We start from the raw sequence: 25,370 nt of genomic DNA on the forward strand, positions 1-25,370 counted from the left end.
TTTTTAAAAGCATTTTGGCATAAAACTATATGAGTATATTTTTGCCAGTACTTGATTTTTTAAAGGTTGATAGTATGCATTTATGCCTAGTTACCATAAGCATAAAGTACATGTAAAACGAAATGTAACATGGAAATAGTCTAAGTTTTCTTGGTATGTATAGATTAAACATAGTGATTTTTAAATACCAAAAATTGCCACAAGGCTATCTTTTTAGCTCTTGAGTTATTAATGATTTAAGGTCTAGGTGTACCCCACTCTGAGTGGGTGCTATACACTTGCTGTTGCTATTTTTTAAGAAGGACTGAGGCTTCCACAATTTGGCCTTTTTTTTTTTTTTGAGCATCATATGATCTGTGAGTTGTTTCTTGGGTATTCAGAGCTTTCTGAGGCTAGTGTCCAATTATCAGTAACTGCATATTATGTCTATTCTTTTGCGATTGGGTTACCTCACTTAGGATGATATTCTCTAGCTACACCCGTTTTCCTAGGAATTTCATAAAGTCATTGTTTCTAGTAGCTGAGAAGTACTCCATTGTGTAAATATACCACAATTTTTGTATCCATTCATCTACTGAAGGATATCAGGGGTCTTTCCAGCTTCTGGCTATTATAAAAATGGCTGATATGAACATGGTGGAGCATGTGTCCTTATTGTATGTTGGAGCATCTTTGGAGTATATGCCCAGAAGTGGAATAACTGGGTCTTCAGGTAGTACTATGTCCAATTTTCTGAGGAACTGCCAGACTGATTTCTAGAGTGGTTGTACCAGCTTACAACTCTGCCAACAGTGGCTTCCTTGAGGTCTTTATGCCTTTAACAAGAACTGTGGAATTCTTAGGCTGTGTATTCAAGACCAGCTCAGTCTATCAGGATAGCAAGGTAAGAACTAGGGTTCCCATGGTTAGTGCCTGCGGTTACAGGCATATGATTGCCCTAGACTTTCCTCTCCTTTGTCTCTGGATCCCAAAGCTACTAATTATAAAGTATAAGCCAATCTCAAGGAATAGGATGGTTGAATCTACAGTTTACAGTCAAGGAAGCAGAGACATGGCTGTTTAAACAACCTGCTCATGATCACAAAGGTCCTGTCTGAGATAGGGTTTTTATTGCTGTAAGGTGATACCATGACCAAAGCAACTCTTATTAAAGACAACATTTAATTGGGACTAGCTTACAGGTTCAGTCCATTATCATCAAGGCAGGAGGCATGGCAGCATCCAGTCAGAAATGGCACTGGAGGAGCTGAGAGTTCTACATCTTGTTCCAAAGGCAAACAGAAGAGGACTGTTCTGCAGTCAGCTAGGAGGAGGGTCCCAAAGACCACAGTGACACACTTCCTACAACAAGGTCGTACCTCCCAACAGTGCCTTTCTTTATTGGCCAAGTGTATTCAAACCACCACAGATACTAAGTGGGGGAGGCACAGGCAGACACTGGTCCATGCTCATTGCAATTTCAAGTGTGCTTGGGATTCAGTGATGTAATGTTCTGATCTCACACTGTCACATATCCACTGACTTCAGCAGTTTGTGCCAAGCTCAGGAAGAAAAGGCTGTCAACCTGTATGAAGCTGCAGGCAGGAGTTGGCTGGAAAAGGAAGCAGGCCATTGGCATGAATACGCAATGTGCACTCAAATGCAAACGTTTCATTCACACACTTTAGGACACACTTCAGTGGCCCTTAACAGACATTCTGGAAGGTTCAGAGACACACTGATATTAATTGCACAAATATTACATGCCCCAAATTAGAAGGTAATATTCCTGTCCTCAAGAATCTTAATTTCTACTCCCAGAGTCACAAGCAACACTCACAAAGCAAGCACAAATAGCATAAGACAGAGTGTGGCCTTGGCCGGATCTCACAGGGAGATTTTATCTTCTTATTTTTCTACATTTCACATAAACTAGATAATTGAAGAGGGGCAGCACCTCTTCAATATCTCTATCAAGTTTATATTGCAATTGAGAAACTTGACCCCATCCTGCTCTGCTCTCTCCCCTCTTCTCTCCCCAGTTCCTTTTTTTTTATAGAATGGTTTTTATAAAATTTTATTATCACACTGTGTTTTGGTGACTTACAGAAATATCTGCCTACTTGCACATAGATTTTCTTTCTTATATTTTAAAGGATTTATTTATGTCATATATATATATTAACATACATGTATTTGCATTTGTCTGTTTAATATTATTAGTATCTTTGAATCAAAGAATGAATTTTTAAAAAAATGAATTGGGGTTGCAGATACATAGTGTCATACATACACTCACAAATGATTTTGAATTTTGTTTATATTGACATTCATACTTTTAACTAAAAAAAAAAAAAAGCAGAGATAAGAGAGATGGCTCAGTTGGCAAAATGTTTGATGTACAGACATGAAAACCTGAGTTGAAACACAATTCAGAGACAGCCAGCAGCTGCAAAGGAAGATGCCTGGGCTCCCTGGCTAGCTGGTCTAGTCACACTGGGAAAAATGCAAGCTTCATAATACAATAACTCCAATATTTCCCCTAGCACCTAACCCCCATAGCTAAAGCCGTGATTACAGATGGTCTAATTTAACACAGAGTGCTTAGTGGGTAGGATTCAGTCAGGAGCAGTGTCAAAGGGAATGTTCCATATTCCCACTTGGACACAGGAAGGGATCTGGTGAGAGAGGCTCTCACATTTGTATCTGCTCTCTTACCCGCCCTTGCCTTTCCAGGTGCCTGGCCGTCTAATCCTGGACATTTTCCACCTTCTTAATGTTGGTGTCTTAATGTTGCCTGATGTTGTCGATCCCTTTGAAGACACTTAGGATACAACCTTTCCTCTCTTCTGAGTCCCCCAGATGCTCTCTGTTCTTCTGTGCTGCTAAGTTCCATCTCTTTCCCCCTTTTCTTTTTTGTCTTTTTATCTTAAAGGTAACCCTTTAGTCTACTTTGACTGGCATGGAAGCAGAGATGCATGCCTGTGTGTGCCTGTGTGTGCCTGTGTGTGCCTGTGTGTGGCTGACTACTCAGCTTTGATGGTCCACTCTAGGCTTCAGCTTTCTAATCTTTAAAGTGAAGAGAGGGTCTGAGAATCTCACATTCTGTGAATCCACAGCTGTTAATATTGGATGGAGTAGACACGTAAGAATGATCCAAATCCAAGCAATGGGGAAATTACTGAGGCACAAGTCACCCAAAGAGAATCCCTCCTCTTAAACAGGCCCACGAAGTTGTGTGAAGTTAAAATAAATGGGGAAGAGAGGAGTGTGGGTGTGTGGGAGTGGGTAACCCAACTGACCGGGAAGTTGTATCTACTGAAAGTAGCAGGATGTCGAGGTGTGTGCTCACTGGGTATCTGTGTTTATCATAGGGATCCTGCAGATGCTGAAACTTACATTTAAGTGCTGTGCAAACCATTATTCCAAAGAGCACTTATTTTCATGCAATTATGTTTATACATTTTTGTCTAGGTGAGGGTGTTGTTTCTTGAACTCACGATGTAGTCTAGGCTGACTAGAAACTTCCAATTAACATACTGCTCTATCCTGTGTTCCAGGATGGCAAGAACGTGTTGCCATAACCAAATTAACTTTGAACAGCTTGTATTTCTCTTCAAAGTAAATTGATAGAGTGAGAAAAGAAAAAAGAAAGAAAGAACCACAGTATTTCTTTTCTACAGAAAAACTCGTTAAAATAAGGTGATCTTTCTATAAGGGAATAATGGTGGAATTTTCAGTTATAGTTCTGATGTCTGTTTTCATGTGCTTTTATGTTGATTTAGGTTTTATTATTGTATGCGTATAACCTGAAGCCCCTGAAGATTTTAGATATTAAAGTGCCTACTGGTAACAACCTGTGTGTTGGCACTTGCTGGATTCCACTGAGGAGGCAAGTAAACACCATTCTCTGGAGGCCAGCGGGGATGGTGGTGGAGAAAACTTGGTCTAAGTAGTAGTAAGGGGAGGAAAGAACTCCCAGAAGGCAGAGCAGGAGAGCTTGGAGTCCTTGTGGGAGGGCTCAGCCTCAGCTGGGCAGAGCTACTCTGCCAACACAGGTGAGTGTAACTACAAGGGCTCAGAGCTTCGGATCAGAGTAATTGTAACATTTTTTTTTGTAAGGGCTCAGATTTAAGGGTTCCAGGTGGATATACAGAGACAAATTATCCTTTGAAATAAGAGGTTCTTTAAGGAGTAACTAACTCTAAGGAAAAATAGCTCGATAGGAGCTCTGAGAACTACCCAGGCCCATGAGAGTAAATGGGGTTCCTTCTTATAGGTGTCTGGGACACAGGAGAGGTCACATCATGTGGTTGATAAGTGGTTCATCACATGCAATTGGCTCTTCTACATCAATTGAAATGAAAGAAAAGAAAGGACAAAGGTTGACCCATTCAGTTAGTGTATGCCCATCACACAGACATGGTACCCATAACTCCTGACTGCTCACTCTCCTTGGGAAACTTCCTTTGGTGAATCAAGGTTTATAGACTCCCAGAAAAAGTCTCTAGGTCTCTGTCATTTCCCTTTCCAATATGTGTTCACAATAAAAACCTCAAAGAAGCTAGTGATAGAGGGAACATGTGTCAACACAACAAAGGCTATATCCTACAAACTTACTTGCTAAATGGGGAAAAGAAATACCCACTCAAAGTATTTCTCCTAAAATCTACAAGACAAGGATGTGGATTCCACTCTTCTTCAATCTGTCCTCTAGTCTCTGAATTACAGCAGTAAGACAAGAGAAAGAAACAAAAGAGAGGATGCTATTGGTAAAATTGGCCAAATTACCACATCTGCAAACAATGCTATCATGTGCAGAGGAGATGCTAAAGACTTGAGAAAAACTTGGAACTGACAATTACTTTTACCAAAAGATCAGTGCTAGAGGTTATCATAGTACCTAACTTCAAGTCATGCCATACATCCATGGTCACAAGAGCACCATACTAACTTGAGCAGACATGTGGATCAGTGGAATGGAAGAGAAGACCCAGAATTAAACCAAGGCAGCTAGAGTGTCTTAGTCAGGGTTTTACTGATGTGAACAGACACCATAACCAAGGCAACTCGTATAAAGACAACATGTAACTGGGGCTGGCTGACAGGTTCAGAGGTTTGGTCTTTTATCATCAAGGCAGGAACATGGCAGCATCCAGGCAGGCATGGTGCAGGAGGAGCTGAGAGTTCTACATCTTTATCTCAATCTGCTAGCAAAATGTTGATTTCTGCACAGCTAGGGAGACAGTATTAAAGCCCATACTCACAGTGACATATCTAATCTAACAAGGCCATACCTACTCCAGTAAGGCCATAACTCCAAATAGTGACACTCCCTGGGCCAAACATATTCAACCCATGACATAGAGTCACCTGGTTTTGGACAGAGGGGCCAAAAACATGTAATACAGAAAAGGTAGAGTCGTCAACAACTAACACTGGGAAGACTGGATATTTGTGTGAAGGAGAATGAAAATTGGTCCATATCTCTCATCCTGTCAAAAAAATCCAAACTTGATCTAAAACCACTAGAAAAACCACTGGTAGCATTTTCATGTGTAGGTAGAGGCAAGAGTCTTTTGAAAAAGATTTCAGTTGCACAGGAAATAACATCAAAAACTGGAAAGTGAGACTGTGTGACATTAAGAGGCTTCTGAATTGGAATGAGAACAGTTACAGGAGTGGAGAGAGAGCCTACAAACTAAAAAGCACTCTCAGAGCTATATAAATATCTAGAAATAATCCAAGAAACTATCCCGCAAACAATCCAATGACTTTAGGCTAAAAAGTATATGTGAGCAGGGGTGTCTGTGATGTTTGCAAATTAAATCCAAACTCCACCATTTCCTTTGTCTCTTTCCCTGAAGCCAACCATATTTTACAGTGTTCTCCAAACTAAAAACCCTCTGCTTTGGCCAGGCTTATTCCTCTCTTTCTGTCAATCAGGAAAGATCACTAATTTTTGTTTTGCTAAAATTTTTTTTGCTTATTTTCTGTTTTCCTCTCTCTCTCTCCTTTTTCCCCCTCCAAGTTCTTTGTTTTGGAGTTTAAAAGAAATGTTTCATCTTAGCTAGTTCATCTTCAACTCAATTGTTCATTGCCCTGGGCTCCTTCTGCCTCCATGCCCCAGTCCCCCAAGAGGAGAGTGATAACATCTCCTTCCCCAACTCTCTGATGATTGCTCGCCTGAAGCTGGATGGCAAATGAACAGGCACAGGGATGCTGACAGCACAGGTGTCTCTGGTACTTGCTCTCTGCCCCAGCAGGCATCTGGGAAAAGCGGGGTGGCTGGAGACCCGCTGCTTCCCCGCTTCCCCAGAGACTCCCATTCTTGCTCCATGCTTTTCAGATCGAAGGACATTTTGGCATTCTCATGAAAGAGAATAAAACAAGAGCTGTCTGGAGCGCCAGCAGACCTCCGATTATTCAGTCAATAGTCTTCTTCTTTTTTAAACCCCTTTTCCCCTTAAGGCAGAAAGAGTGGGAGAACTAAGCACAAGGCATACAGCAGCATACAAAGCAGCAAAGCCGGGGCATTTGTGTTCACACGTACCTCGTAAATCCTGAAACACTGCAGGTGCATACATTATTTTTTTCAGAACCACATGATAAACATATGGATGCAGCCTGCAAAGTAGAAAGGCACCAATGAGAGGCTTCTTTCAAAACTTTAATTACATTTAATTTAAAAGTCGAGTTCTTTTAAAACTGCTGTGCTTGTGATCATGGTAACCTGCTCAGTCAGGGACAAGTCCTTGAGCTCATCTCAGTGAGCGGCCCCTCTCTCCTGACTCAGGAGATATGTTCTGATGGGTGTCATTTCTTGTTCACTTGCTGAAGACGAAGCCAAAGAAAACAGAGGGCTCCCCTCTCTTTAGGCATTTCCTTATCTCCTTCTTAAGTTCTCCTTGGGAAAGGCACCTTTCAATTGTTTTTCTTAAAGCCACAGAGGAAAAAAAAAAAAAAAAAAAAAGATGTTCTCAGGAATCTGCAAATAAAAGTTATGGTTAATTCTAAGCAGACATTACACTTTTGAGACAAGAATCAAGTTCCCTGCCTACCCTCCCTGCCTTTAGGCCCCACGTCATCTTCTTTCTTCTTCATCTGTGTCTCTGCTTCCAACCGGGTGTTGCCCTCCAGTCCCTGGCAGAGTAGGAGAGATTGAGCCCAGGCATTAGGAAGAGTAGGGCCTGGGGGAGCCCATGGAACCCAGGCAGGATTATGCCTATGAATTACTTGCCTATGGAGTCAAGGCAGGAGGTCTAAAAGCTGGAGTGGACATTGGCTTTGGTGTTGTTGAATATTTAACTACTCTATTAATTCTTGTTATGACCCGGCCAGTCCCCCAATAATTGAGACAGAATCCTATAGATTTATTTAATCAGCTTTACCATAATTACTGGGTGATTATCCCTAAATTATTGTTCTTCACTAGATTGCCTATTTCCCAGATGTGCTCCCCAAGTTATTGGCCAATAATCGTTCTGTCTGTGAAGAATTTGCTCTATCAGGTCATTTCCTGGTTCTCCATCTACCCCCACCCTCATGCCCAGTGGTCCCTACCTGCTATTCCTAGTGGGAACTGAGAGAGAGAGAGAGAGAGAGAGAGAGAGAGAGAGAGAGAGAGAGAGAGAGAGAGAGAGAGAGAGAGAGAGAGAGAGGAGGGCAAAGTATTGATAGTCAAGAGGATGGAGCCCAAGTTAGACATCTAGCATCCCTAATGTTGCCTTTTCTAAGCAAAGCAGCACACAACCTAGGGAGATGTTAGGCCCTCACAACAAAGTTCAGCGTACTTTGCTAGGTACTGGATTGTTCTTATGAGATTGTTCTGGGCATTTAGTCTGAAGAAGGAATTATGGTCCCTGGGTTCTGCATAATCAGGACAAACCTAAAGCCTACTATCAAGGATTACTAAGTTTATTCTTCTTACTACTCCAAGCATTGTAAAAGAAAGCTAAGCATTCATTTGAGGTGCTGAGGATAGAGAACAAGGTTTTGGACATGCCAGGCAAGCATTATACACCCCTCAGCCTTATGTGGGTGTTGAAAAGACATGAGAATGCTTTCTCTAGGTTTTAGAATGAAGAATGGGGTTTAGGACGTTCCCTTCCTTTTATGTGCTGTTTTATAGTTAAACATAGATTTATGTTGTTCCTACCTTACAAATGTTCTATGAATTACAAGAAATGGGTTTTATTAGTTCAGCCATGGCATAGAGGAATCTCAAGGGAAGATGCTTACTGACTTGCTGGAGGTCCAGGGATGGAGGAAGGACCAGAACATTGATAGGTTCCCTGTGAAGGAGCCAACTATGACTCACCAAGTCTTGCCACTACTTTCTCTCTTCAAAACAACAGGCAGCTTTCCCAGCATGATTGAGTAGCATCCACTCTTTTACTGGGCAAGTTTCCAAACAATCTTAATGACCAATCTTTATGCTTTAACTTTTAACAGAAAAATGAAATACAGAATGATTACTAAATATGAAAATTCTTATACACACATATAATGTGACATGTAGTTCTTTGATTTCTGCATTTACAGTACGTGTGTGTGAATTATTTATGTGTATGTGTGTACACGTGCATGTATGCATGTGGTACCAATGAGAGAATCAAGCAGTATACTCACATACATGTTCATTCTGTTCTTACAAGGTGGAGTTACTTAGGGCCATGCACATGGTCTTGCCTATCCTCTTCTAAGTACAAGCCTTTGACCTCCACTCAGTGGTCCCTCTGCCCTCAGAGCATCCAATCTTTATTGACCTTAAGCCCTTGACATTGTCCCTCTGCAGCAGCATCACCACTGCCTTCCCTGTCTCTTCTTTGGCTCTTGTTTTTTATCTCTCTCAATTTTCTATCTCTGTCCCTACCTTCCCCCCAAACACACACACACACACACACACAAAGTTATACATACACACACATACACTCACATAGACATATAGACATAGACACACACATATATAGGTACACACATAGATACACAAATGCACACAAAGATACATATATAAACATAGATACATACATGCACACAGAGACACACACAGATATACATAGTAGAACACACACACCAGGTACACACACACACACACACACACACACACACACAAATAACTCTAAAGTATGCAAATAGTGCTTGCCTTTTTCAAGTCCTGGTTTGTCATAGTTTTTACCATGTCACCTGGATAGCCATAGCATCCATCAAGATCTACATGAGAGTAAATCTGTTGGCTGATTGACTGGGGTTTCTTCACCCATGTAAATATTTATTCTCATATTCAGAATAATTTTGATAGCTATCTTCTGTCACTGTGCCCTTTCCATGTTTTAACATATACCCATCTGAGTGTGTTAACTAGACATAGACACGAGTGTGTTTCTTTGCCGTCTCTTTGCCCATGTTTGTGGAATGAAGGAATGATTGATTAGGTCATTAATTCATAAATTGTATGGAGTCCAAAACCAGTATGCCTCTTGACTTTTCAAATTAAATAGATGAATAAATATATGTGCATGTGTGTGTGTCGTTTTTAGAGTCATCGCAGTTCACGAGAAACTATCCAATCTTGCACAAATAGCTGAGATATCATTACCATCAGTTCCTGAAGTTGCTTCAGAGGAAGCAACTGTCTATGAGGCAGTAGAGCCCGAAGACAAACAAGCTGATACAGACTTGGAAGTAAGTACATTTCTGCATGACTGGAAAATGAACTTGCAATTTTAAGAAGAATCCCATCATCCATCATCACTTAAGTTCTTGTTTCCTTGGTCAGAGCAGGATGATGGAGCTAATCCTGAACCTCAATATTCCCTTTACTTAACTTCCAGATACGGTCTAACTCATGTGCACACATGTGTATTCACATGCACCTGTGTATGTGGGAGTTTGTGGTTACATGTGTATGCATATGCATGTGGAGGTCAGAGGTCACCCTTAAGTAATATTCAAAATGCTGTCTACCTGGTTTCCCCATGTGGTATTTCACTGAACCTGGAACTCACCAATTAGGCTAAAGTGGCTGGCCAGTGAGCTCCAGGAACCATCCTGTCTTTATTTCCCAGGCACTGGGATTACAAGTATGTTCCATGATACCTGGCTCTTATTTATTTTTTATTTTTACCATGAGTTCTGGGGCTTAAACTCAGGTGCCCATGTATGGTGGTTTGAATATCCTTGGCCCTTTGGAAGTAGCACTGTTAGGAGGTGTGGCCTTGTCGGAATAGGTGGAGCCTTGTTAGAGGAAGTGCGTCACCATGTAGATGGACTTTGCGGTCTCCTAGTGCTCAAGATTTGCCCAGTGTGGAGCAGAGCCTTTCCCTGGTGCTTCAGAAGACTGTCTCCTTCTGGTTGCCCTCAGATCAAGATGTAGAACTCTCAGCTCCTTCTCTACCACCATGTTTATCTGCACGATACCATGCTTCCTGCCACGATGATAATGGAATAAACCTCTGAAACTATAAGGCAGCTCGATTTAAATGTTTGCCTTTATAAGAGTTGCCTTGGTCATGGTCTCTTCCCAGCAATGGAAACTCTAACTGAGACAACATGGTGGTAAGGCAAATGCTTTACCAACCATGCTAGTTCTCAGCAGGCATCCTGTAAAAGAAGAAATGGGGGCAGACCACACCCCTGTCCCTCACATTTTCAACATGCTACTTGAGCTAACATTATGTTGGTCAAATAAGACTCATGCTGTCTGTACCAATGATCTCCCTACCCATTTGGAAGTAGGAAATCCAGACATATTCCCCAGATGGTCCTGATAGCAGTCAAGAGTCATTACTGTTTCCTTGTGTCAATTTTAGATGCTATTGATTTTCTGTTTGGATATTTTTTTGACCTGGCAAACTTATTACCCACTTCTTTCAAACTTTTGCCTTCCTTTCCTCTTCTAAATGCTGTCATATCACTACACATATTAGAAACCATACCCAATGTTCATATTTTTATGAATCTATAAAAAGGGCCAACAGCTGGGACACAAAGACCCAGGGCATGAAGACCTTTGGTTACACTCTTTTCTTGTATGTTTGGTTTCCTGAACTATTTTTTATGCTTCCTATTTACGACTCATTATATTTATTTTTCAGGTGCTCATTCGTAGATTTTTGACTCAAGAGCTCAAACTGATTCTATCCTGTTGCAGTGTGATTTTCTTCCTGGACTTCACAGTCATTTAAACCAGGCTGCTCTCAGAGCCCACTGGAGTTTGTTTCTGGTCCTCTTCTGGCTGCTTTCCCGGCTGAAGCTTTCTCACTCTGAGCTTCTTTCTTGCTTTTTTTCCTCTGCAAAGCTTTCAGGATCTTTTCTTCAGTTTCACATCAGGCTTTTGTTTTCTTAAGTCATTTTCGCCGGGTGAATTTGTAACCAGTTCCCAATAACCAAGCCTCTTCAATTCTTATAGAAAAATACTTACATGGCTCTTCGTTTTTTTTTTTTTTTGTGTGTACTTCATCTCCGTGTTTTTAATAAGTGGATGCATAAGAACTAACAGCATTTCTGATTGGTCAAAGTATACTTGTTGGTATTTTCAGTCTTGGTTTACTAGAAAAATGACTAAATGTGTTTTCTCTCATTATGCAAGTTAACGGTCCATATGTAAAAGAGTCTATCAGGAGAGCCCACATAGCCTTTGTCAAATGCCACTGGCCAGCATTTAAGCCCTCTCCACTTTCTGCTAGGATTTATAAGAAGAAGACATCTTAGAACTCTAGTCATGTACTCTTCAGTGACCTTAGATGTGACTATGTGAATTACTATGCTTGCCAATAAACTGTGTGTGACAATAAATCTTCCCACAGGTCAGAGAGTTCTCAGTATCTCAAACTCAGGAGATTTTGTAGAGATATACAGATTATACATTTCTTTCATGAAGAGCACATTGCCCTCTCATGTCTGCTTTCAAGAAGGACTCAACCCTCTTGACTCACAAGATCATCTTTTGTAGTGATGCACTTACAAAGATGGTTCTTTAGTCACAAGCTTATCTGAGTGCTATCATCGAGAGACAGTCTAGAATATTCTTATGCTTAAACTATCCCTAGTACATTTCTCCATAGTTAATATATGGAAAGGAGTTTTCTCACAAATCTGCCTTAGTTCTGATTGTCTAAGGCAGAAAAATGTCTAACAATAAGAATAAGGACTCTGGACTGTGTCCCCCACTCTGTTTTACTACCTAGATCAGATGGTTAATGTTTTTCTAGGACTAATTTTCCTCTCTAAAGTAAAGAATCCTTTCATACAGAGACAGGCTGTTTGGATAGAACCAGCCTTTCCAGAGTTGACCCTAGAAAATACATCATAAGAAGACAAATATCAGAGTGAGGAGGTTGACTGTGAACATAAACAAGTCGAGAATAAATAGGGATGCGGGGGAGGAGGGAGGAACCTAGAGGCCCTGCGTTTCCCTAGTGAAGGCTGGTGGTGCCTTGTTCTCATGTTCTGGTCTGGTGTACTGGGGTCAACCACAGCAGAGCAAATCCTCTTCGATCTTTATATCCTTTGTACTTTTACATTTGTTTTCTTCACTTAGTGTACCCTTCAGCCTGAAAGCAAGTTTTAGGCATGCTCCAGTTCCCGTGGGCTCTGTATATGAAAGAACATCACTAAGTAGAAGGAATTATGCTTACTTGGAGTTGAGTTGGCACATGGATTTTTTTCACATTATTCCTATTAATAAGTGATGGAAGTAATACATATTTTTCTTTCTTACATGATACTAAAAAGCACTTTAAAAACAAACTACATTCTGGTCTATATCAAATCTCATTAACTAAACTCGTTGTCATGGCAATTCTCACTTGGAGCTAATTAGAAGGACTAGGACACTTGAAGAAATCGATTCTGGTCTGGAATTAAATAGGACTTCCTGGCTTCTCTAATGTGTCATTTTTATTACATATTATGTATTGTTGGTTGACCTGGACTATACGGATACGGATACAAACCATGTGCTGTTGGTTGCTGTGTGTGATGTCGATTTTGTTTATTCCTTTGTTTCTTCTCAGGTACTTCTTTTTTTTTTTCTTTTTAAATCGTTCCCCTTTTTAAAGTCCCTAAGGTCTAGAATAAGCCAGGGACTTTGGAACACAGATGTTAACTTAAGGTAGATTAGAGAGACCACACAGCAGGTGTTCAGATTACTTCTGAAACCTTTAACAAGAGCAATGACTGATTTCTATGGCTACACCATTTACAGCAAGCAGAACTGAGGTATTCCAACCTAGGAAAGGGATAAGCTTGTAGCTCAGTTAGTAGAGAGCTCGCCTGACATGAATGAAGCCCTGGGTTCCTTCTCTAGCACAACCTAAAACTGGGCTCAGTGGTCAATGCCTTTACTCCCAGCACTTGGGAAGTAAGGATAAGAGGATCAGAAGTTCAGGGTCATCCTCCTCTGCTACATAGGGAGTTAAGGCTAGCCTGGGCTACATGAGCCTCTGTCTCAACAAAACAAATCAACAAAGGAACAACAACAACAACAAAAATATAGGACAGTTTCTCCAAGCCAAGCTGATCTTAAGAAGTAAACAGATGGGGGCTGAAGAGATGGCTCAGTGATTAAGAGCACTGACTGCTCTTCCAGAGGTCCTGAGTTCAAATCCCAGGAACTACATGGTGGCTCACAACCATCTGTAATGGAATTCGATGCCCTCTTCTGGTGTGTCTGAAGACAGATACAGTGTACTTATATATATAATAAATAAATCATTTTAAAAAAAGAAGTAAACAGATTATTTGGAATAAGTCGAGATTGATGTAAGTGGAAGCCTGGAGAAAAAAGTACTCACGTGCTGGCTTTAGCATTCTCTATTTCTGAGAAACTGCTCTTCGTGAACATTTGGGGAACTATAGCAGTGCACTGGAGAGAGGTATAGGTGAAGCTGGAGGGTGGGGTGGACATAAGGACATAAGAGCTCCTCCCTCTGACCTCACCAGGCAGTGTGGGAGGACTCTATCTCCCCCCTCCCCTGCCATGCATACACAGCATGCTACCCGAGTTCGGTCTTGCTTGTCTCTGATTCCTGATCCACTCAATGACCTGTAGGGAGCAGTCCCCGCATGGTGACTAAGGGAAAGGTGAACGGACTTTTGCTCTGTAGGAAGGAGGAAAGGGCTATTTGGAAATCAGTCTGAGTTTCAGGGACATTGAAAGACCTGCCCACTTGAGTGGCATCTCACCCAATGATTTGATAATCATGACGGTGAGAAGGGAGGGGAAGCAGGGATTTCAAGGCCAGAAAGCAAGTTAGGAAGCATTTTAAAGCTAAGTGTAGGTCAAAGAGGACAAGGATTCCATCTAAGTATGAGAATTGGCTTTAGCTCAGAGGCCCATCTCCGAACTAATGTGTGCTTCACTGAAATGCAAAGGGCAAAGCCGGGAGAAGGTCACTTCACCCCTCTGTGACACCTACCCAATGCAGTAAGCTTCCCATTCCCTCGGGACAGGAATGCTGAGCTTAGCATGTGGCAGCAAGGTCATGTGAGATGTTCAAAGCTCTGGCTTCAGGTCAACCAGTAACACAAGTGTGTGTATGTGGTGTACGTCATAGCCCAGATGACGCAAGGTCACAGAGGCTAAATTCCTGTTGGACAAATGTTGGGACGGGCAGTAGAAGGCATCTATGGGGACACTGCTCTCTTCCTGTCACTGCGATGGTGAAGGGCATACACAAAGCCATTTAGGTTGATGGGTCTTGATGAAATCATGGCAGTAATCATCATGGCTATTACCCGAACCTCTCTAGGAAGAACACATAATTCAACAAGTCAGGAGTCCAGAGAAGTACAGGTGTATCAATAAACTAGCGGGATGGGTAGAGAAGCATGATCCCCTTTGTGTGGGAATGTGGACAAAAACCTAGAGGGCCATCTGGTGTGGTGATCAATGCTGGACCTCCTGCCCTCCCCTCCGTCGCTTTTAGTCTGTGATGCTGACCTAAAGCTCTGACGGAGCGGGCAGCCTCCTTGCCGATTCTCCTTCCCCTCATTGCTTCCCAGCCCAGCTTATATGCCAACAGTGGTCAGGATTATGGGAATTTAAGGCAATCTGTATCTGTATTCCCAGGGTCTCTTCCTAACTAACTTGCCATGGTTTGAACTCAGATCCCTGACTTTTACATGAGCAGTTTGTGACAGACAGCTTATTTGTCACGTCTCATATTTCCATGCTTGCCACGGAAAAGACCACATCAGCCCCCTGTGCTCCTTGTATGTCCACAGCCTGTGGCTCAGATACCCCATCTCACCCCTCCCTGCCTTTGCATCCCTTCTGGATCAGTTCAAATTTCTCTTCTCCTTCTCTGCTTGTTTTTATTTTTTAAATCTATTCTTAATTTTACATTGTATCTTAATGTGATTGTATACAATTATATAAGCATAATTGTGTTATATAATGTGTATAATGTCCTTTCATTGTCTCTCCCCCATATTTCTGACTCCCATTTCTCCTCTTATTGGACTCTCTCTTCTCACCAAGTTCCCTCAACTTTCATGGAGTTTTTTTTTTTTTGTCTGTGGCTTGCAATATGGGTGTGGGAGGCGTAACTGGTGGAAATCCCGAGAGCAAGTAACTTTGAGGATACAGGGTTAAGTGAGATATATGTACAGGTCCTTCCAGGGCTCCAAGAATACCAGGGAAGAGGAGACAGGAAGAAGGTAAAAGCTGGAGGATGAGAGGAAGCACTGTGAAGAGCTGTCCTCTAAGCACAACAGGGCTGTTAACACGCATGAACTAAGGACAGCACTGGCTGCCGGCACACGGTCTGCACGAGACAGGTCCAACAACATTCTGTCACGGAGCAGAGAGAGGCTTATGAGTCCTCTCCCCTCCCCAAAGAGATACAGGCAATTAATGGCTGCTAAGGGAGCGGGGACCTCAGTGGGACAGTTACTGATAGATCAGCCTGCTGCTCTTTCAGGGCACACATCACAGGTGCTCTCTTCTAGTGAGTCTTCCTTATCGTTACCCCAAGAATTACTCTCTTAGCCCTAGGATCCCCCACATGCCATAATTACACGTGTCCTTAGAAGATGCTGTTTGCATGTGGTTTTACCGCACATCTGTTTTTCTTTGTAAAATTTAGCTGGGGTCCGTTTCTTCATCTTTGCATCCCACTGCATCTAGCAGGATATCTTGCATATATTTATTAAATTTAAGAATTAGCTGTAGTATTTTCTTTCTTAATCATTATTTTTAGCTCTGATTGTATCATTCTTTGCCAATGTGTTTATTAAGACATAGATGTTATGTGGCTGGGAACTCTAAGGTCTGTTATCATTTGATTTTTGTTTTAAGGTGTTAACCATCATTGACTGCTCAGTTATGCTTTAAAAATTAATGTAATTTAATCGTTTTAATATTTTGAGTGCCAGTCCATATGTATATTGATACTATTATCAAAGTGAATTGATGTTTCCTTCAGGGATATGCTGGCAACATTTTGAGGTAGGCACAGCTTAGCTCTAATAATCATTTTTTAAAAGATTTAATTATTTTTTAATGTGTGTGTTTTGCTGGCATGGATGTCTGTACACCAAAGGCATGCCTATACTTGTGGAGATCAGAAAACGGTGTCAAAGCCTAGTCTCATGGTTCTGAGCCACCATGTGGGTGCTAGGAACCAAACCCAGCTCCTCTAGAGGAACGAGTGCTTCACCAACCCCTGAGCCACCCGCATAGCCCCATCTTCTTTCTTTCTTTTATTTAAGTCTTTAAAAATATTTTTTAAGTGCACTGGTGTTTTGTGCAGTACATATGACTGGATGGAGATGTTGGAGTCCTTGAGCATTGGAGTTACAGACATCTGTGTCCATGTAGTAGGTAGGAATTGAACCTGGGTCCTCTGGAAAAACAGCCAGTGCTCCTAACCACTGAGCCATCTCCCCAGCCTCCGTAGTCTCATCTTTCAAGCTCATAGTTTTAATGCCTTTAGTATAAGGTAAAGGAAATCAGCACTTCCATGTAAACGGGCTGGGAGGGAAAAGGTGGAGACACACATCAGAGTCTATAGTAAACCTGGGCACAGCTGATGACCAGCTAGAGCACAGTGGACCCCATGGAAACCAGCAGTCAAGAGCCAAAGCTGTGCTCAGGCCTGCAGGGGTCACAGACACTCCCTCACCCCTCCCCCTTCCTCACCTCGCATCACTAACCCAGTAGCTGCCTTCTCCAGCCCAACATCTTCCTGCACAGCTAACAGGGCTGCCACTACCCTTAGTCCTGTTGTATTGTCTCCACAACGTTGCAGTGGTAAGGAGTCTGGTTGTATCGGTTCTGCATGCAGGGAGGTCATCTGAGGATGGATGTCTACACATGCAGACAACTGTATCCCTACAATCAGGCCATGCATGGCCCTCAGCAGATGATGTCCACACACTAATGGCTCTTCCCATTACTCTTTCCCTTTGGTTCCCAACGGCCATCCATGTATTATTATTTATTATTATTATTATTATTATTATTATTATTATCCTCACCCCCATCCCTGATGATCTAAATCTTTTCCTCCCAAAGGTTTCTTCTCAATGGAAACCTTATTTTGGTATAAATTACTGACTTGGGTGACGTGAAATAAGACAAAGAATGAATGTGGAGTTCTTTCCAAATACGGAGGCACCTATTGCTTTCTTCTTCTTTCTAGAACATGATCCTCGAATGCTGCTCTGAAATAACAGCTCTGTTTTCCACGGACGAAGACAAAGAGCCCCTGCCACTGACTGAGGTACGCACCTCCCTCTGAGCCTGTCTGCACCACATCCCTTTTGCTATAAAAATAGAGACACAGCATGTATCCAACTCCAAGTGCAGCAGACTACACTCCCTGAGTTCACATGTAGCAAAAGTACTACATGTGATTTATAATAGCATATTACTTTGTTAAAGGATTTTTGGCTTTTTTTTTTTTGTTAGAAAACTTCAACTGGTTAGGAAAATTATAAAGAGAATAAAAAAGAAATCCCTTCATAGCCAGCATTCTGTGAAAAATCCTCCGTTAGCATTTGGAGGATATCTAGAATTTTCTCATGTATATACACAATAGTTTTTTACATTAATGGAATCAACTTTACGTACATCATGCAACTTGCTGTTTCATTAGTCAATAATGCTGGGGGGGGGTTGAATGTGAAAATCTATTTTGTCATGTTCAACACCTTAAAATATTCTCACCATTTGCTTGCCAAGCACTGTTTACATAGCTAAATTCTTATTTACTTACGACAAGTCTTGAGGCATGTGTATGCATGTGTGTATGTAAAATAAACATACTATGTAATTTTAGCCTTTTGATGGGCCGGACAGCTGTTAAGTTCAAATGCCATGCACACGTTACCTTCACCCACCTCCCAAACTGCTTCCTCACCCCAGGCAACAACTCTGCTCCTGAACAATTAACTCTCCGTCCCCCCTTCCCCCCAACCCTCCCCAACTCCTGATAACCTCTGTTTCACTTTGGTCTTCCTAGTTTGTCTGTTCCAGATGCATCATATAAATGGAACTGTGTCATATTTGTCCCTTCATGTGTGGCTTACTTAATGTAGCATAATGTGCTAAAGTTATTCCCGGTGTAACACACGTCCATATTTCAGTGTTTTTCTTTTGTATCTGCATCCGGTCTGAATACCGAGTATGTTTATCCATTCTTCCGATAATAGGCATTTGATCGTGCCCACCTGCTGATTATTGTATTACATGTATGTGTGTGTTTGTGTCCTGGCTTCAGTGAGTCCGCATACATACTTAGGAGTGGAATTACTGAATCCTACCTATGGTAGTTCTACGTTTAATTACTGAAGGATCTCCCAAACCCAGCGGCCATACAACCTCAGGCACCTGCAGACCATACTCAGGGTTCTGATGTCTCAACAATCTCAGCGACACCTGTGACTTTCCCTTTATTTCTTATCACGGCTACTCCGTGGGGTGTGAAGTGGTGTTCGGCTAGTCAGTGTGTACTTCTTCCATGATAAATGATGTCGCACATTTTCTCATGCATTCGTTCTCCACCTGCATATCTTCTCCGGGGAAATAGCTCTCTGATCCATTGCTCACCTTTGAGTTAGTGTGCTCGTGTTCACTTCAGCAGTGATGGCAAGTGACCATTCCTCTGGAAATGACACCGGCTTTCTCTCCTGTCAGTCACTGATAGGGCAGTCAGCTTGCCCAAACTCCCACCGACATTAGCAGGCTCATTAGTAACTCATGGCTACTCCAGATGGTTGCCTTACGAGCGAAAAACCGTATGCCATTATTTGATATGTATTATTAATAAGGCCAAAGCTATTTCAGATGTCTGTTGGCAACTTGTGTTTTTCATTTGTGAAGTAGTGGCCACTTGTGTCCTTGGTGCTCAGCTATTTAAGGTGAACCGTCTGCCTGTCAGGAAGTCTCATGTTAGCAGCAGAGTGTGGCCTGTGTCAGCATCATGAACATCCCCTCACAGAGCTGCCTTTTCTAGGGGAGCAGACAGCATTCATCACTGCTGTCATCGTCACCAGCAGTGGCAGCAGAAAGATAATTTTGATTTTTTTTAATTGCTAAAAACTAAAAAAAAAAAAAAAAAAAAAAAAAAAGGAAAAGAAAAGAAAAAGATCCATACATTAAGATAGGGAGTGTTCAACTGGAGCCTGTGAAGAAATCTATGCTGATGGCTTAAAATCACAATTTATTGAAAAGTCACACTCATGTGTTTACCTGAAGTCTCTATGGATGTCCTGCCACACCACAAGAGCTGGCTATTAGAAGCTGTATGTCTTCCAAGGCCTGAACTCTTTCTTTTCTGGGCCTTTCCAGCAGCTATTTGCTGGTTTCTCTGGTAGGGCCATAGGTCATGGTTTCTTAGGGTTGGTCAGGTCTGAAGAGGTGGGTGATGTCTGAGGACCCACGGGCACACTGTCCTGTGCCTCTCATCAGACCCTGGCTTTGGGGACAACAATGTTGAAGTTTCTATGTTTATATTCTCAAAGCGATTTGTTAAATCAAATTTTATTCCCTTTAGACTGGAACTCCTAAATACAGTTTGTATTTTCCTTAAAAAAAAAAGTTAATAATGTGTCTCTTGTTTGTTTTAAAATAAAGAACTTATTTTGCATTAAGTAAATACATAGCTCTACTGAGGTAGACAGCATAAAAACCAAGCTTAAACTTAATTTGGGTGGATTACATTTGTGTGTTGGGCTCTCTAGAGGAAAAGAATGAATAAATGTCACGTATGTGCTTGTGTGTATATGTGCATGTATATGGTATGTTCATGTGTGCATGTATATATGTATGTATAGTGTGTGTAGGTGCATGTGTGTGTGCGTTCATGCCCATGTTTGTATATGTGCAGTGATTTAAGAGGGATTTGTTATGCTGACGTATGTGATTAGAGGCTTGACATTGGAGGACCATACAATGGCTGTCTGTATGAGTGAGGGCCAGAAACCCCAGCAGCTTCTCAGATGAAGATGCTGGAAGCCTCAGAACAAGGTAACTAACGACACAGCCCAGCCTGAGGTTGCAGATCTGGGAGCTCTGTGCCGTTACCAGACTGCATGCATACTGAAGGGCTGAAAAAGCTGGAGCCAGATGTCCAGAGGCACCAGGTCGCCCAGAAGTGTGCTTGACTTATCTCCTAACCATCCCATGACCTGATAAAGCTGATGATGAGAATTAACAATAAAAATTAGCTACCTTGAGTGTCCAGTAATGGATCACAAAAAGGTATTTCATGAGATACATAATTAACAGTGTCTGCGGGTTCTGGATTCTGATGGATCAGGGTTGAAATCCTAGTCTCAAGGGTTAACAGTGGTGTGACCCAAGGCTACGCATATAAAATGAAGTCATGATGCTAGCTTTTCCCTGTCATTGTGAATATTAAAACAGTAATGTATTAAATATGTATGGAAGGGCCTGATATAATCAAATGCTTAGAAGTGGGGTATCTAGTGTGACTGTTATCATAGAACTGGGGTATCTACTGTGACTGTTATCATTGCTGTTCTTACCGTGAATGGATGCTTCAGCTCCTGGTTAACTAATTTCAATGAGAATTTTAGTATCTAAATTTGGTTTTGGAGGTATCAAAGCTAGAAGAGGAAAGAGAAACCATGTCCTTTGCCCATTAATGTAAGTCACTACTGAGCCTGTAGCAATTAGGCCAGTGTGCAGGATGGTACCATGGGTCATAGTGGCACAGGAGGCATTGGATCTACCCATATAAGAGATGGTGCCTTGAATCTCACACTTGTTCTCCACTGAGGCAGACTTACATAAAAGGGCTTGGACAGAATGTAGAAATTTGTGAGTGTATTCCAGTTAGTAAAATCTTAGATAAGCACCATCTCACTGTATGGCCTTGACTAGCCTTTGTAGACCAGGGTGACCTGAAACTCATAGAGAACCATCAGACCCTGCCTCCTTGGTGCTAGGATTAAAGGCTTATACCACTATGCATGGCTCTTTGAGATATTTTTGTCATGGTTATGAGGTCTTGTTATGCAAGAATTTTAGCCTTTACTGAACACACCCACTACAAATTACCTTGGCTTGTCTCACCTATACCTAATTAAAATAAATACTGCTGTGCAAAGGCTGCCATGAAGAAACTTAGAAGAGCAAGGGGATAAAGGAGTGTCCATGCAAACTTGAGTGACAATCATAGAGTATCAACGACAACTAGGCTTGATTTCATGTCACACACAACAACAAAAAGTATTCCTTTAATTGCCTGCTTCAGTTGGAATTATTAGTTTCTAAGCTGTCAGGTAGGATTCAAATATGATGCTAAAATTATTTCTTCTGTCTTGCTGTGACTAACCACCAACAGGAGGATGAAGCTCTTTTATACAACTCCCTGTCCATCATTAATAATTGACTGTCAGCTGTATGCAGGACACCCATGTAGATAACGCCTATAGCTGCAAGGCAATCTTGATGGGAGCACCTCCAGCCAGCTAAATTAACGTGTTCATATTTGTTCCCATGACACAAAGAAATTGTTCTAAATTATACACATATGTGCGTGAGTGTGCATGAATTGAGCCAATCAGGTTGTGAGCACACGGCTCATTTTTGTGGACTAGAATCATACAGAATTGCTACCTGGAAGCAATTCCTAGGCATAAATTTTGATTGGAAAAGAGACTTATTACATATAGAGGTTGTAAAAGAGTTTTTATTGACTGTTCAAAGTAAAGAACTTTTCTCTCTGTTCAGAATTCTCAACTAGACTTAGCATAAGTTTCAGTCATATATATGATATTCATGGAATGCCAATAAACCACTAGAAATAATAACACTAGCTCAAATTTGTTGAGAACATGGTATGTGCAAACATTACTAAAGGTTTTGAATATATTGGCGTGTAGTTTGAATAAGGATAGCCTCCCTGGGCTTCTATATTTGAATGCTTGGTCGTTAAGGAGTGGCACTACTTGACAGGGATTAAGAGGTGTGGTCTTGTTGGAGTGGGTGTGGCCTTGTTAGAGGAAGTGGTCACTAGGTGTAGGCTTTGGGGTTTCAAATGCTCATGCGAGGCCCAGTGTCTCTCCCTCTTTTCCTGATGCCTGCTGATCCAGATCTAGAACTCCCAGATCTTTCTCCAATAGAGCATCTGCCTGCCTGCTACTATGTTTCCTGTCTTGATGATAATGGACTAAACCTCTGAAAGCAAGCCCGAGTTAAATGCTTCCTTTTTAAAAGTTGCTGTGGTTGTGGTATGTACTTTGTACATCAATAGAACAGTGGCAAAGCTAATTAGCTCATTTAAAAAGAGACGAATCTTATAGAGTTGAGGGACATCGGATTCCATAGAGCAGGAGTTACAGGCAGTTTGGGAGCCACTGTATGGGGGCTTCAGGAACCAAACTTCAGTTTTCATCGAGAGCAGCAAGTGTTCTTGCTCTCTCCCAGGCCCTCTCATTCTATTGGTGAAGAAATTCAGGCACAGGAAAATTAAGGAGCAGGCTCAAGGCAGTGGTAGGAGTCAGGTACACATTTCCTTTACTCCAAGAACACTAACTTACTTGTAGTCATAGACTATTGTCTGTGAACAGTGGAAAAGGATGCTCTGGGCAGTCAAGGAACAAGGTGAGTACCAAGAAATTGTTAGTCTAGACTAAGAAGGGTTGATAAAGAAGGCAAAGTGCTGAGACCAAGGAAGGCACTGATAGAGGAATGGACATAAGGGAAAGGGGCCAGGGGGAGGCAATGTCACTCATAAGGACAGGGGATGGGTCAGAATAGAGAGACTGCAGAGAGCAGAAAGCTCATGGACCCCGCAGTCATCAAGATGGAGAAGGAAATCAGTAAGTCTGATGGGAGGAGTGGGTGGCCTTGGTGCAGATCATCCAGGGATTTAAATCTCCCCGGTGAGATAATGACAGTACCCACAGTGAGTCAGGTAGACTGGGGACACCGCCTTTTAAAAGACATAAGAAGATCCAGTTCTCATTGTCACCGAGTGAAGAAAAATGGCAGCAGAAGTTGGCTCAGTGGCAGTTGGTGCCTCACGTGGTCTTAGGATCCCCGTGTCCTATGGCCCTGGGTATTGGCTTGATGGGAGAAATGACACCACTGGTAGTGTGCTATTTACTGGGTAAGTGTGAGTGAGGAGCTAGAATTCCACAGGGGAGAGCAGTGAGGACAGTGGCTGTCCTCCCATAGCCAGAAATAGTGCCTGCCCTGCACCCCAAGAAAGCACAGTTACCGTTTGACATCTCTATTTCTTAAGCCCCCAAGTTAGCAAAAACCAAAACCAAAACCAAGTGCATTCATAAAAAGATTTTCCATCTGAACTATATATCCTTAATGACACCAAAACTCTCCTGACTTATACAACATGGCCATGTGCTTGATTGATGGCTCTATTTTTTTTTTTAACATGGCTGAATTCCCTGTGTATATAGCCAATTGTTTCTTATTGTTAAAAATAATTGTTTAGGGGCTCAGTGACAGAAAGCTTGCCTAGCTTGCCTGAGGTCCCAGACTCAATCCACAGTACAACAAAAACGTTACTGTTTTTGCTACGTTTTAGACAGAACATTTTCATGAACCACACATGCTGATGACTAACGGTTACTCCATTATGCTAGCTAGCATCTTTGGATTTATCTCAGCATTTGCTCCTTTTTTTCTCCTGTATTGATTCCATCATGAGGTGATGGGTACCGTATCATCATTCATAGCCTCTTATGAGCCTTCACATGTCAGCTGAAATGACTGCTGTGCCAAGTTAGTATCTTCCTGGATTATTGTGTAAGATGGGCAAATAACTTCAGTTCAACCTATATGTTAGCTGAAGTATGACTGTGGCCTTTCTTTCTTAAAAACTTATTTGCATAATTTGTGTGTGCATGTGTGTGTGTGTGTGTGTGTGTGTGTGTGTGTGTGTGAGAGAGAGAGAGAGAGAGAGAGAGAGAGAGAGAGAGAGATAGGGGAAGAGGGAGGGAGGAGGTGCAAGGGGGGCATGTGTTCATGACACAAGTCATGTATGAATGACAGAGGAAGACTTTTGAGAGACAATTTTGCCCTTCCACTGCGTGGATTCTGGGGAATCAAACTCAGGTCATCAGGCTTGGTGGCAAGCACCTTTACCCACTGAGCCAGCTAGGAGACCCGATGGATGCTCTGTCTTCGCTTCCTCTGTAGATCTCTTTGCTTACATCTCTTGGCATGCGATAGTTTTTAAGCAAAATATACCTGAAGGACATATATCTGTATTAGTCTGGTATTATAATGCTGACTAGGTCTGATAACAGTAAGATTGCTTCCTACTGTGTTTTTATCCTCAGTGCTTTGTCCAGCGTCTGGCCCTGTCAGGTATTAGCAAATAATAAAGGAATGAATGGTTTGGGATCCATCGTCCAAAGATAGCCGTGAGAAGACAGTTCTACTCCTGACGTGAACTTGGGCTCTGGGGCCATCAGCATCAGCCTTTCATTAGGCAGGTACATGCTGCAGACTGCTCCTTGTTGGCAGCCACAGGGCCAGGCACAAGAATCTGGAAGCACAAGCCTGAATTCTTGCCTTGAAGAAGTCCTTAGTTTATTTATCTGGAGAGACTACCAGCCTTGGGTGCCAGGTGCCGTTACCCACATTCCTCTAACTGGCTCCTGCCACAGCTCTGGAGGCGATGAACTTCCCTGGCTTCCTGGTTTTTACTGTGAAATTTAGTGGTCCATTGTTAACCGTTTTTATTGCTCTGAAAAAATAACTGCACAGTAACAGAGTAGCCTCAGCAAAACACAAACACAGCCAAGGGTCATTCACATAACACTTTCCTCTGATTGCCAAGAGCAGGAGAAACCCAAGTGTCAGCCCTGCAGTGGGTCTGGTGGTCAGGTCATGATTTGCAGTTTTGCTATGAAGATGGAAAAAAAAAAAATGAACCACATCTTCA

The 25,370-nt window shown here is 42.0% G+C and overlaps 1 protein-coding gene across 1 annotated transcript in view; it reads left to right on the forward strand.

The window, feature by feature from the left end:
* The window catches only part of CFAP54 (cilia and flagella associated protein 54), a gene marked incomplete at both ends in the record, with an annotated part of 273,781 nt that overhangs the window by 236,603 nt on the left and 11,808 nt on the right, over window positions 1-25,370 (forward strand). Inside the window, 3 exons of the mRNA XM_080935383.1 lie at window positions 3,765-3,871; window positions 9,519-9,663; window positions 17,628-17,708. Coding sequence (XP_080791509.1) covers window positions 3,765-3,871; window positions 9,519-9,663; window positions 17,628-17,708 — 333 coding nt within the window. The remainder of the gene's footprint in view (window positions 1-3,764; window positions 3,872-9,518; window positions 9,664-17,627; window positions 17,709-25,370) is intronic.

This window comes from Micromys minutus, assembly GCF_963924665.1.
Source record: "Micromys minutus genome assembly, chromosome: 22".
In the NCBI taxonomy this organism is placed as follows: domain Eukaryota; kingdom Metazoa; phylum Chordata; class Mammalia; order Rodentia; family Muridae; genus Micromys; species Micromys minutus.